The 13,218-nt window shown below is 39.6% G+C and overlaps 1 protein-coding gene across 4 annotated transcripts in view; it reads left to right on the forward strand.

Moving 5' to 3' along the window:
* The first annotated feature begins 3,399 nt into the window (after positions 1–3,399).
* The window catches only part of LOC127417404 (zinc finger protein 423-like), a 207,034-nt gene continuing 197,215 nt past the window's right edge, over positions 3,400–13,218 (forward strand). The window contains exon 1 of one of the 4 annotated variants that reach the window (XM_051657436.1): positions 3,400–4,665. In XM_051657436.1, coding sequence (XP_051513396.1) covers positions 4,626–4,665 — 40 coding nt within the window. In that variant the 5' untranslated portion in view covers positions 3,400–4,625. The remainder of the gene's footprint in view (positions 4,666–13,218) is intronic. The other 3 variants (XM_051657437.1, XM_051657438.1, XM_051657439.1) reach the window with 3 other exon arrangements.

The raw sequence follows: 13,218 nt of genomic DNA on the forward strand, positions 1-13,218 counted from the left end.
CTTCCACTCTTTTACCTGAAAGTACATTTGTCTCCCTCCTACTTTCCCTAATTCTCCAGACATGTTCCAGTCTTTCTCGTTTTCCCCTCTCCCTCCCTTTTTCCTCCCAAAGTTGGCTGCCTCTGCCCTCGTTCCTAGGCATCAGCTAAAGACCCAGCAAGGCCCTCATACACAATGAGCTTTAATTGGGTTAAGTTTGTCCGCCACAGATAACATTTCTCTTTCTGTGGAGAATAAAACAAATTGCTGGCACTAATGGCACTGTTTAATGTAGCTCTTTTTATTATGGATGGAAGAAATTAGGAGGAGACTCCCAGCAGAGAGCTGATGTCGTGGGAGTGAGTGCATTGTTGCAGCTCATCAGAAAAGCGTTTTTGCTGAAGCTCGGCCTCCTTTCCTCCATTGCTCATCTTTCTCTTTCTCTCTCCCCTTTTGAAAATATAGCCATGATAACTAAACTTAAGAATTAGGCCATTAAACCGTAAACCAAAACCTTTACCGTGCAGTCTGACAAGATCTGATCTTTACACATTATGCCATGTGTTCTGAACCTGTTCTCTGTCCACTGTTTTTTTTATGCTTTAATGCCCTAAGTCCATAAAGCTGGTGTTTCTTTGTGTAAGTCTGGGGCAGGAGCCAGGGAAAAGGGGGTCGGAGGGGGGCTTGTTATTGAGGTTTTGGCACAAGACATGCTAAGCCTAAAAGCCTGAAATTTGTTCTGCATTGCTTTCTTTCTGAAGAGGGTCCCCTTTTAGAGTCAGACATCTCACTGCAGCGAACTAATGGGATGTGAGGACAGATGCACACCCTGGCATTTAACACGCCAACACCTGAGAGTGTTTGGAAGACAATCAGCAGCAAAAATGTAATGTTCAATCTGGATTTTTATGGTGGCTAATCAGGACTGATGAAGTAGTGGGTACATTAAAGTGCAGCCGAGCGGTCAGCCCCAATCTGCGTTCCTGCTCTCCAACTCTCCCTTGTGTGCCAGTGTGCGCTCAGAATCAGCACCACCATTCAACGGCTGTCTGGGGCACTGTAACAAACAAACATGCTGTTTTAAGCTACACTGTCTTTATACGGAACTCCACAATGGAGCAAGAACAATTAATGCTGTGCGATGTCATATTTGAGCAATCCTATATTTTGCTGCTATACACATTGATGCAATTCAGAATCAGAATGAGCTTTATTGCCAAGTATGCTTACACATACAAGGAATTTGTCTTGGTGACAGAAGCTTCCAGTGTACAACAATACAAAACAGCAACAAGACATAGATAATAATAATTTAAAAAAAAAATTAAAAAGCCTCTGGCAATGCTATTCTGCCATATCTATCTATCTATCTATCTATCTATCTATCTATAACTTTCAGGCCAGGCTTTTTCAAGACAGTCTGAAGTAAGAGTAACTGAAATGGTGACTAATTAAAAATATCGTATTGCAAATTGATAGTTGCCTAAACAAGAAATTAGTAGCTCTCGCAACAACATTTTTTGGATTTGGTGAACAAACAAATTCACACTAACAAAACAAAAAGCAATGTTACTAAGGACAGTTATTAAGACAGTTCTTGAGAGCACTCAGAAATCTTACTGCATCACGTTGCCTTGATTTTTTTTTAAAGTTTGCTCAACAATTGTTTTGTTTTTTTCAGTGGACTCTATCAGGCCAGGACACGTCACTATATCTCTTAAAACGACACATAACAGTGTCCCGAAAGTAACAGAATAGTTAATTTTTGGGATCTGCTTCAGATCCATTACTTTTAAATTGATGTGTCTTTTAAATCTCGCCTGTTTGACAAAAATGCAACAAGAAGTGTTTGCTTCTTGCATCCCATACCCTTTTAAGCATGATGCTCCTGCACTTTGTTAACGGGACAAAAGAGTGTTGGCTTTGCAGTATTTAAATCAGTTATGTCTAATTATTTCATACAAAAATAGCCTATCTAGGGCAAAGCCAATGAGATGTAACATTGTCTGTGGAGGGGGGACCTGGCGGAGTTGGCGTGAGTTCAGCTGAACAGAACAGAGAGAATACGCTGTAAGCAACATAAATATAACATGAACTCTCCAGGCTTGTGACAGTACAATGGGGGAGTTTTTAAGAGTGCTTTCTGGGACTGCACTGTCCAATGGATGATAGTCACACAAGAATAGCATACTGTATGTACAGAGGGAGAGCGATGGAAGGGAAAAAGGACAAAACGATACTGAGCTATTGCTAAATTTTAAATAATTGGTGCATGAATAATGCAAGAGCGTCAATTGACAACCATCCCTGCTGTGTTGAGAAAAATACTAGCCAATATCAAGGCCATTTGAATTAAGTAAACAAGTGTTGCATTATAATGCCAATAAGCTGTGTCTCAGATGCAACAGCATGAATTACACATTTCATTTCAGATTTTTTTCTTCTTCTAGAAAATCTTTAAAGTGGCATAAAATCACCCAAGCTCAAATAAATAAATAAATAATAAATAAATTTTTGCCACTCATTAAAATCTTCCTAAAATAGCAACAGTGTCTATTCCAATCAGGACCACCACATTTGCAGTTCACACCTCTTTTTCTCCAGCGTCTTAATTAATTCCATCCACATGTCTTGTAAGTTTTATTCTAAACTGTTCGTTGTTGCAAAAGAAAAAAGCAAATCTGTGAAGAGATGACAGTGGTTGTAATGGCTTGCTATGTGATCTCACAATGCCACTCTTTCAAGACATTCAAGTCTCGGCTGTGCTTGACCCTAAAGAAGCTTGTAATGTGGGCTATTTTCCTCCTTTGAATTTATCCGAGAAAAAGAGTATCACTGCCGTGAGCTTTCGCCCCTTCGTGCCAGCTGCCTCTCTCTCTCTCTATCTGGGACGCCAGAAGCGCTTTTAAAAGCGGTCTCCAGGCGCGCGCTCGTTTCAGGGGGAGTTCAGACGAGACAAGAGGGGCCCTGGTCCTCCGCAGGGGGTCAATTTTAAAGGCCGCTCAGTGGCTCGACGGGGGTGCCAAGCTCAATCTGCGGGACATCCCGCTGATTGAAACTCCCCAAGACAGGGAGCCCCACCATGTTATCCATGACAACGGCCTAGCAGCTCCGGCAAAACGCGCGTGATTTTGACCATTTCTTAGTTCGATTTTTGCCAAAATGATTCTGTTTCTATAACTGGGCAGACGGCGTGAACACTAAAAAGGCATAACCCAGCCAATAAACATGCACACAAAAAAAATCAATGCTTTTTTTAAGTTGATAAAAAAAAAAAAAAATACACTTGGAATTAAACTGCACTTCTCGTCATAGTCTATCATAAAAAAAAAATAAAAAAAAAAAACATTCAGATATGTAAAACACCTTTGCATCATTTCCAAAAATATAAAATGCATATCTTAATAATTAAACACGCACCGAATAAAGGCTATCCTTTAATCCCAAATTCTGCCATATTTATTCGCTGAAAAACTTCAAAAATGTACCGAATAGAAGACGTAATAAAAAGATCAACGGTAAAGGTTAAAAGGCGAATACCCCAAAACACTCATAATGGGATAGTATCCACTCGACAGTTAAACGCTGGAGTGAACCCAAAATGATGGCACGAGCACACGACGAAAAGAGGGCAAGGACCGCAGCAAAAATGAATCCAGTCCGTCTTTTTTCTTGCACGCTGTAGAGTTTCCTCGAAGCCCCGTGTTTTGGCCCCGATCCGTGCTCTAAGTTAAGCTGTAGTTTCCATGGCTGACCATGGTTTGGTGCTGTTGGCTCTCTCTGTCTGCTCAGCCCAGGCTGTGCGGAGCTCCCTGCGGGATCAGAGCGCTCCCCCGCCGGGACTCTACTCTCACATCCTCCTGCTGGGACACGGCTACATTTCCAGCCAAGCCTGGCTTTATTATGTGTGTCTGCGCTGCAGCTCCGCCAGCAGTCGGATCGGGAGGCGGAGGGAAGACCAGTGTCAGGACAAAGAAAAAGGGAGAGAGGCTAGCAACTAGAAATATTAACGGCTTTTAGGATATAGGGGGGATAAACAAGAAGGGAAAAAAAATCCCCGCAGGTAAAAATGGCATTGAGAGTGGCACCTTCCGAGAAATAACAGCGCAAAGGAGGGCGGTTCGGCGTTCGCGGGATCACGCCGAAAAAAGACTGTTCCGACAACTGCAAAAACAGAATCTCGAGAGGAGCACGCTGGACGTATATATGAAAAACCAACACCTAAACATTGTTTAAGTGGGTTTGCCACATTATCGGGAAGTATTGGCATCTCTCGTCACTGATCAGGTGTGATCGCAATGCTGTAATTTAGGCACGAAACTCTGAGCGTGTGTGCCCGCTCCGCCGTCACGGAGGAACAAAAGAGCGTTCGCGTTTCGAGCAGGCGAAAACGCGCAAGTTATTTCTTAAATCTACAGGTTGAGTCGAGCGTCTGGAGAAGTTCGATCATTGGAATATCCGGGCGCTTCTGCGCCTCTCCATTGCTCCACTACTCTCTCTTCCTGTGAATGCTTCTGGACTATCTAGACTGAAGTTGCCGCATTGCAACAGGCAACGTGAAGAAATCTCAGAAGTATTTGCGTGTAAACTGTCATTATTGATCGGAAAGGACAAAATACGCACTAAAAGAAGGAAAAAAGACGGAGATGTCTAGACGCAAGCAGGCCAAACCGCGCTCCGTTAAAGGTAAGCTTTCAGGTTTTTATTTTTTTTATGGAGACGAGGGAACAACTCACATGACCAATCAGAAACTGGCGGGGATTGTGAAATTCGTCGATTTAATACATTTGCTTTGAATAGTGACACTTTTGAGAGTTATGGTTTCATGCATGGGAAGATAATAAAAAAAGAAACTCTTTAATTATAACGTTCCAGCAGATGTAAGTTCCCATTTAAAGAAAATTTGCTGTGTTTACCTGAAAAACTGAAATAATGCTTGAGTTTACTTTAAGGCCAATTTGTATGATTTATTTGTTAATATATATATATATATATATATATATATATATATATATATATATATATGTCAATATTTTTATGTGATACCATTATAATTTGCATAATGTAACACTAAAAGTGTTTAACTCTTGTGCGACCTTCAGGACATTTTTGTCTTTTTCATTTTTGTTTTTTTTCCATTTGTGTTAATGCCAACAGCATACATTTAGCCAAAGATGTGTATTTTTGGGGGAATTTTGATATTTCAACCTCAGTTCTTATAATGCATCTATAATACACTGTGTGCACAATAGTTACACTCAGCAGATTCAGAATAAAAATGTCCCCATTGAAACCAATTAAAACTGCAATATTTGATCCCAGTGCCATTAAAGCATAAAATCATGAATTCTATGATATTATGCTTTCATTCCAGAGCCCTGGCTTCAAAATTTAATTTTTTATATTTTCCACCAGATGGTGCCATTTTTTACATGTTTAGCCTATGGAGCAAATACATGCTTTTTTCCTATTTTATGTTAGCTGTATTATAGAGCATTGCAGGCCAGTTGAATAAATGATGCAGCTAAAATTGTGTGGGTGTGTTGGTATGGATGTCAAGACTGTGTTTTGTATGTGTGTCTTGAGAAATGTGTGTGTGTGTGTAAAAATAACAACAACAGTGGCATTATGTAAACAAACATTTAAAGGGTTAAAATCCAGAAAATGTTTGGTAGTTATGATCAGGACTGAAAAAAAAGTCAGTGAAAGTGGAAGATAATATGAATATATAATATTTTTATGGCAGTGTTTTGACATGGACATTTTGTCCTCTGCTGCTAATCATTGACTGATAAAAAAATAAAAAAAATAAATAATAATAATAATAATAATAATATTATATATATATATATATATATAAATATATATATATATATTTTTTTTTTCCCCTTTAGCATTTTAGTATATGGAAAATAATTTTTTGTGTGTTTTTTTCTTTTCATAAAAAACAATGGTGGCATTATGTAAACAAACTGGCATTTAAAGGGTTAAAATCCTGAAAATGAATGATAGTAGTTATGACAAGGACTAATGTTGGTTAAAAAATTAACTAATTGAAAGTGGAAAATAATATTAATATATAATATTATTATGGCAGTTTTTTGACGTGGACATTTTTGTCCTCAAAGGACCTCTGGGTAACTTTTTTTAATTGATGCACAAGGGTTAAATAAGTATGTTACTTCTCTTGTAGCCTAATACTGCATAATTTGAAATGTTTATGTAACACACATTTTGGAGCCACCCCCAACCAAATTTTAAGTTTGGTGTTTCCCCCCCTTTGCTGATTATTCCTGGTTGTGACTGCCATGACAGAATCAGTCACACACAAACCCATCTCATTCACGCCCCTCCTACAAGACTCGACACACTCACAGGCAGGTGAATTTAGGACCAATAAAGGCCTGCTGTTATTTTGTCATGCCCATCAGTAATATACAGCAAATATTGTGCTGCCGGTCGAGATATCACTTGGCACCCTCACCCCAAAAGAAACCAGATGGGCTTTTGGGTGGCCATGTGGCCCGTATTAGTACCCCCTCCCCCAAATAATAACCAGTTTTTTGTTTTAATTAACGGCCACAATCTGCAGAGGTTCCTCATAAGCGGTGGGGAATGGTCATAAGTTTGCATGGATAGAAGTGGGTAATAAATAATACATTTTAACAATCAGGCTTCAGTCATTGTTATTAAAGATATTTAATATTGACAGCCTGCTGGGTACAGACTGATCCTAAACATCGTTGTTGAGTTATTTAGGAGAGAGAAAGAGAGCAGTCTATATACAAGCCTGTAACCAGTAACTTGATTTTTTTTGACGGGGTTTTAATACTCACATGCAAAGTAATGGGGAAATTATATTTAAATATGAATCATATTACAGTTTTTTTCCAAACATTAAATATGTTTTTTTTTTTTTCAATATCAAAATAGAAAAAGGCAATTTCAAAGCAAATGTTTTGTTGTCAAGAATTACACGGTTAGATTGCACTGTTGCAGTTTTTGCATTTGCCTGCTGCAGCAAAGGGGTTTGGGGGTAAACAGTGATTGTATTGACTCAGCGATGCACGTCAATCAGAGGCCAATTAAATATTGAACGGAGGCTCACACTGTCCCTATCTCAGCCCTGCACCTTTAGCTTTCATTGGTATGCATTAGAGGAGCTCCGGCAATATGTTAGAGTATGGTTAGCACAAAATCATTTGTGTTTTTTAATGTCACGGTGTCTGGTGTATTAGCTTGCTCATCTGGAGGTTAAGCTTGTTTGTCATTATTTTTTGCTTGTATGTTCAAATCTGCAGGTGTTTATGACTGTAGAAAGCATGTGCAGTGAACTAACACATGCCCATCACATTAGAACAGGGATTCATTTCCAGAGAAGGAAGTCATGCTCTCACATCACATTACATTAGAAACTGTGATTGCCAGTGTTCACGAGAGAGAAAGAGAGAGGGAGATTATTTAGAGGAAAAAGACAGTGAGCGTTCGTCAGAGGGGAAGAGAGAGCTGCGTTTATCAAAATATTATTTCTCTCAATTAATCCCTTTTTAATGTGTGTCTATGCACCGAGTGCTCGGTCGTGGCATTCCTGTTTCATATCTCCACCGTCCCCATGAGTGTTTCATGCATTATGTAGTGATGATTATTACTTAATTACACATTAATAAATCCCCTTCATTTGCAGGACATTAAGAGGGGGATGAATGCACACGACAGAAAGGGAGACAGTGAGGGCACGTATTTCCATATTTTTAGCGTTGTTTACAGTCAGTCAAATCAAATTGGACTTTTAATTCTACTAAAGGGAGAAACATTTGAGTAATGCTTGTATGGAGCTTGCTGAAAAAGAAATCAAGAGCTAATGGCATTATTCCTGCCTACCCAGCGCCACCAGTGTCTTTCTGTGTATGTTGGTATATGGATGTGTTTGTGTATGTTGCTGTTTCACTCGAAGTTGAAATGTCTTTTAAGAATGCAGTTAGCTTTTGTAGTTCCTTTCTGCCGAATGTATCCTTTAGCAAGGGCTTGGATTGGGAATTGGGTAATTACTTACTGTTTTAAACATGCATTTAACTACTGAGGGACTGTGAAGAAAACAAGACTTTCTTATTAAGATTTGCAAAACAACAGCATTGTTTTTTTTTTTTTGTTTTTTTTTTTTTGCTGGGACAATTGGATATGAGCAAATAAGCCATTTTGAAAATATTTGTAATTCAAGTGAGATACTGTATAATGTGTCAGGTGTGTATGTAAGTAATTTCATTGATCTGATTTTCTTATGTGAGGCTTCAAGGTGCGCATTTCTTCAACTTTAAAGAAATCTGACGCTGATCTGATCTACCACAGAACAGAGGTTTTCTGTTCTGTGATTTCAGGAGTATTGTTTGAAACACTGGGCTTACGTTGTGGTTTGTAGTAGAATTGCGTTAGACATCAGAGGTTAAGAAAGAGGAAATTAAGCTATAATGTGTGGTTGTGTGATTTGTTGATCTTTTTTGTCTCAGCAATGTAGATATGTGTATCTCTTTGCTTTCCGCCCTTTCTGGCAACATCTGGTTTTAAAATAAAATGGCTTTTTTTTTATTGTCACCTAGGTTTTTGGCAATGGCACAGAAGTTTCATTGGTCAGTGGGTTGCTGTAAAATGTTGAATTGAGTTACCATAGGGCTGCAGAGCCACAAATGAAGAGATCATGGAACGAGAACCCCCCAGCATTCTTACGCATTCCCGTTTGTCTTATTTCATGCTTTAATTTGTGTTATGCTTCCATTTTTATGCGGTTAATCACCCCGTCGCATCTGTTGCGCATTTATAAATGATGGTTTGTTGAGAATAATTGCTGAGATAATTTGTAGTCAATATTGGGTTAACATTTCTGTTGTATTGAATTTTTTTTGGTAGATTTTCCTAATCCTGTGACAAACAAATGACACTTTTTTGCTTGGTGTTTTGCTCAGTGAACATAAAGTGAAATTGAAGATAATGTATGTGGAATCCTAATAAGGATTTTCATTTTTTTTTTTTTTTTTTTCATTCCAGATGTTTTATGTGAGGATAGAGAGTGAGATAAGTGTTCTAGTCACTTTGGTGCTTGCATCTCTGTGTTGACTGTTAGAGGGTGTGAATTTGAGGTAATGGGAGATGAACCACAAAATTGAGTTTTATGCTCTTTCTTTTTTGTGTTTCCATTGACTTCACAGCATGAACAATTATTTAAACAACTCAAAGTATTTCATCAGGAACAGGAAAAAAAAAAATGTAATTGTGCACAGTTTGAAAGCAGCTGAGGTCTTTTTATAATGACTGTCTTTGGTTGTTGATGTAGCTGATATTGTGATGTTAAGAGGCAAACTCGTTTTAAATTTATTTTTTTTTTAAAACAGAGTTTTTATTTAAAAGGGCAGACAATTATCTGTGTCCATTGTCCTCTCTCTGCAGTGACCCCTGTTGGTGAGGAGATTGTAGCATAATTTGTCTATGATGGGGTGTAGGGTGGGAGGAAAATAGGACTGGTTTGGATGGTTGTTTATCCCTGGTGGGCAGTTCATATCTGCCAATGACGACAACTTATCAGCAGCCTGCCTGCTAGTTTTGTGGGGAAGAATCTGTCTTAATGTAAGAGCTCAGTCATTGGCTCTGCTATTGTACCGGCTTAGCTGCATGCTTTATCAGAAGGCCTGGGTTCAGTGGCCCAGAACCGGCACTCACTGCGGACCCGCTCAGGACCCGCTCCATGCCACGCTTCACTTCTAAAGAGAAAGCGTCGCTCTGACAACTGCTGTTATTAATTCTGTTTGTGCATTTGACATTCCCATCGCCCCCCCCCCCCCCCCCCCCCCTTTCCTTCCCCACCAAGCCTGCCAGCCAAGGCTCCCCTGTCAGGCCTTCCCGGAGGATCACAGCCGTTCTAAGATGCTTCGCTCTGGAACCCGGACTGGGCTGCTGCAGAGGGCAGATTAAAACGTGCTGGAACAATGCGCAGAGAAAGAGTCTCTCAAAGCTGCTCATACCCATGTAGATAAAACATGGCAGCCATTTTCACCTAGTCCGCAGAGGGTTGCGAGGACTTTTGTCTGTACCATTTAGAAAGCATATTTTGGGATGTTTAGAATGTTTGAGCATGTCTTGAAAGCTTTCTTTTACATTCAGAACATTGTTTGGTGACCTAGAATAGGGGTAGTTTTAGAATTTAGGCCTGTCACACTATCAATCAGCAGTTCTTATGAGGTTGGAGTGGATCAGATCAAAAATTGTCCCAAAAACTGAGCTACAGTAAATCTGACAACCTCATTTTGGTGATATTCAGGTACGTCCTCAATTGGAAAATTGATTTATAAATAAAGCAAATAATTGTTGTAATTTTTTTTCATTTTCGAAATTCTAAAAATATAAAAAAAGTTTTCTTTTAGTTTTTGGGCTAGTGTATAGAGATGCACTGACATATCGGCCAAACATTGGACATTGTCCAGATTCTTTTTTTTATATACTTACTCTCACCAGCCACTTTATTAGGTACACCTGTACATCTACCTATTCATGCGATTATCTAATCAGCCAATCATGTGGCAGCAGTGTAATGTATAAAATCTTGCAGATATTTGTCAGGAGCTTCAGTTGATGTTCAGATCAACCATCAGAATGGGGGAAAGATGTGATCTCAGTTATTTAGACTGTGGCATGAATGTTGATGCCAGACGGGCTGGTATGAATATTTCTGTAACTGCTGATCTCCTGGGATTTTCACGCACAACAGTCTCTAGAGTGTATAGAGAATGGTGCGAAAAACATCCAGCGAGCGGAAGTAGCAGTGGTAGCTCAGCGGTTAAGGCTCTGGGTTACTGATCAGAAGGTCGGGGTTCAAGCCCCAGCACCGCCAAGATGCCACTGTTGGGCCCTTGAGCAAGGCCCTTGACCCTATCTGCTCCAGGGGCGCTGTATCATGGCTGACCCTGCACTCTGACCCCAGCCTAGCTGGGATATGTGAAAAAGAAGAATTTCACTGTATATGTGCAAATGTATAATGTGTGATAAATAAATAAAGAAAATTATTAATTATTATAATATTATAAGTTCTGTGGGTGAAAACGGCTTGTTAATGACAGAGGTCAGAAGAAAATGGCCAGAATGGTCCATGCTGATAGGAAGGTGACAGTAACCCAAATAACCTTACGTTACAACAGTGCTATGCAGAAAAGCATTTCTGAATGTACAGCACATCAAACAATGAGGTGGATGGGCTATGGCAGCAGAAGACCCCTCCGGGTACCACTACTGTCAGCTTAGAACAGAAAACTGAGGCTGCAGTTGGGCACAGGCTCACCAAAACTGGACAGTAGATGATTGGAAAAACATTGCCTGGTCTGACAAATCTTGATTTCTGCTGAGGTACACAAATGGTAGGCCCACTGCAGCCTCAGCTTTCTGTTTTTGGCTAACAGAAATGGAACCCAACGTGGTCTTCTACTTTTGTAACCCACCCACCTCAAGGTCTGACATGTTGTGCATTCTGAGATACTATTCTGCTCACTACAATTGTACAGAGGGGTTATCTGAGTTACCGTAGCCTTTCTGTCAGCTTGAACCAGTCTGGCCATTCTCCGTTGACCTCTCTCATCAACAAGGCATTTCCGTACATAGAACTGCCTCTCACTGGATGTTTTTTGTTTTTGGCACCATTCTGAGTAAGTGCTAGTGACTGTTGTGCATGAAAATCCCAGGAGATCAGCAGTTACAGAAATTCTCAAACCAGCACGTCTGGCGCCAACAATCATGCCATGGTCCAAATCAATGAGATCACATTTTTTCTCCATTCTGATGGTTGATGTGTACATAAACTGAAGCTCCTGACCCATACCTTCATGATTTTATACATAACACTGCTGCCACACGAGTGGCTGATTAGATAATCGCATGAATAAGTAGATGTACAGGTGTACCTAATAAAGTGGCCGGTGGGTGTATATACACCGATCAGCCACAACATTAAAACCACCTGCCTAATGTTGTGTAAGTCCCCCTCATGCAGCCAAAACAGCACCAACCTGCATCTCAGAATAGCATTCTGAGATGATTTTCTTCTCACCACAATTGTACAGAGCAGTTGTCTGAGTTACTGTAGACTTAGTCAGTTCGAACCAGTCTGGCCATTCCCTGTTAACCTCTCTCATCAACATGGCATTTCCATCCACAGAACTGCCGCTCACTGGATGTTTTTTGTTTTTGGCACCATTCGGAGTAAATTCTAGAGACTGTTGTGCATGAAAATCCCAGGAGATCAGCAGTTACAGAAATACTCAAACCAGCTCGTCTGGCACCAACAATCATGCCACGGTCCAAATCACTGAGATCACATTTTTCCCCATTATTGATGGTTGATGTGAACATTAACTGATGCTCCTGACCCATATCTGCATGATTTTATACATAACACTCCTGCTGCACGATTGGCTGATTAGATAATTGCATGAATTAGTAGATGTACAGGTGTACCTAATAAAGTGGCCAGTGGGTGTATATACAGTATATAATAGGCCCAGCTGGTGATCTGGGCCTATTATTACCTGTCAAAAAAGGGAGGAAAAACACATTGGACAGTTAGCCTACAACTCCTGCTGTGTATGAAAGAAAATGTCTCTTGTGTGGAATTACTTTGAACTAGGGGACAATGACAGCAGTGTTGCAGTTTGTAAGCTTTGCACTGCTAGAATTTCATGAGGTGGAAATACTGTTAAAATTTTCATCACAATTAATTTGATTACTTACCTTAAAGTTCACCACTGCAAGGAATATGACAAGTTTGTTAAAGCTAAAGCGAATGCTGCTAAAAAGGGATAAGCATCATCATTTGTAATTCAGTTAAAGAGATAGTTTACCCAAAAATGAAAATTCTCTCATCATTTACTCAACCTCATGCCATCACATATACGTATTACTTTCTTCTGCTGAACACAAACAAAGATTTTTAGAAGAATATCTCAGCTCTGTAGGTCCAAAAATCACATAAAGGAAACATTGAAGTAATCCATATGACTCCAGTGTTTAAATCCATATCTTCAGAAGAGATATAACAGGTGTGGGTGAGAAACAGAACAATATTTAAGTCCTTTTTACACTAATTCTCCACTTAAACTTTCACTTTCAGTTGTGAAAGTGAAACTAAACAGGCACCACATGTGACGTTCAGATGTAGAAGTTAAAGTGGAGATTTAGAGTAAAACATGGACTTCAATTTTGATCTGT

This window comes from Myxocyprinus asiaticus, chromosome 26 (genome assembly GCF_019703515.2).
Source record: "Myxocyprinus asiaticus isolate MX2 ecotype Aquarium Trade chromosome 26, UBuf_Myxa_2, whole genome shotgun sequence".
Classification (NCBI taxonomy): Eukaryota; Metazoa; Chordata; class Actinopteri; order Cypriniformes; family Catostomidae; genus Myxocyprinus; species Myxocyprinus asiaticus.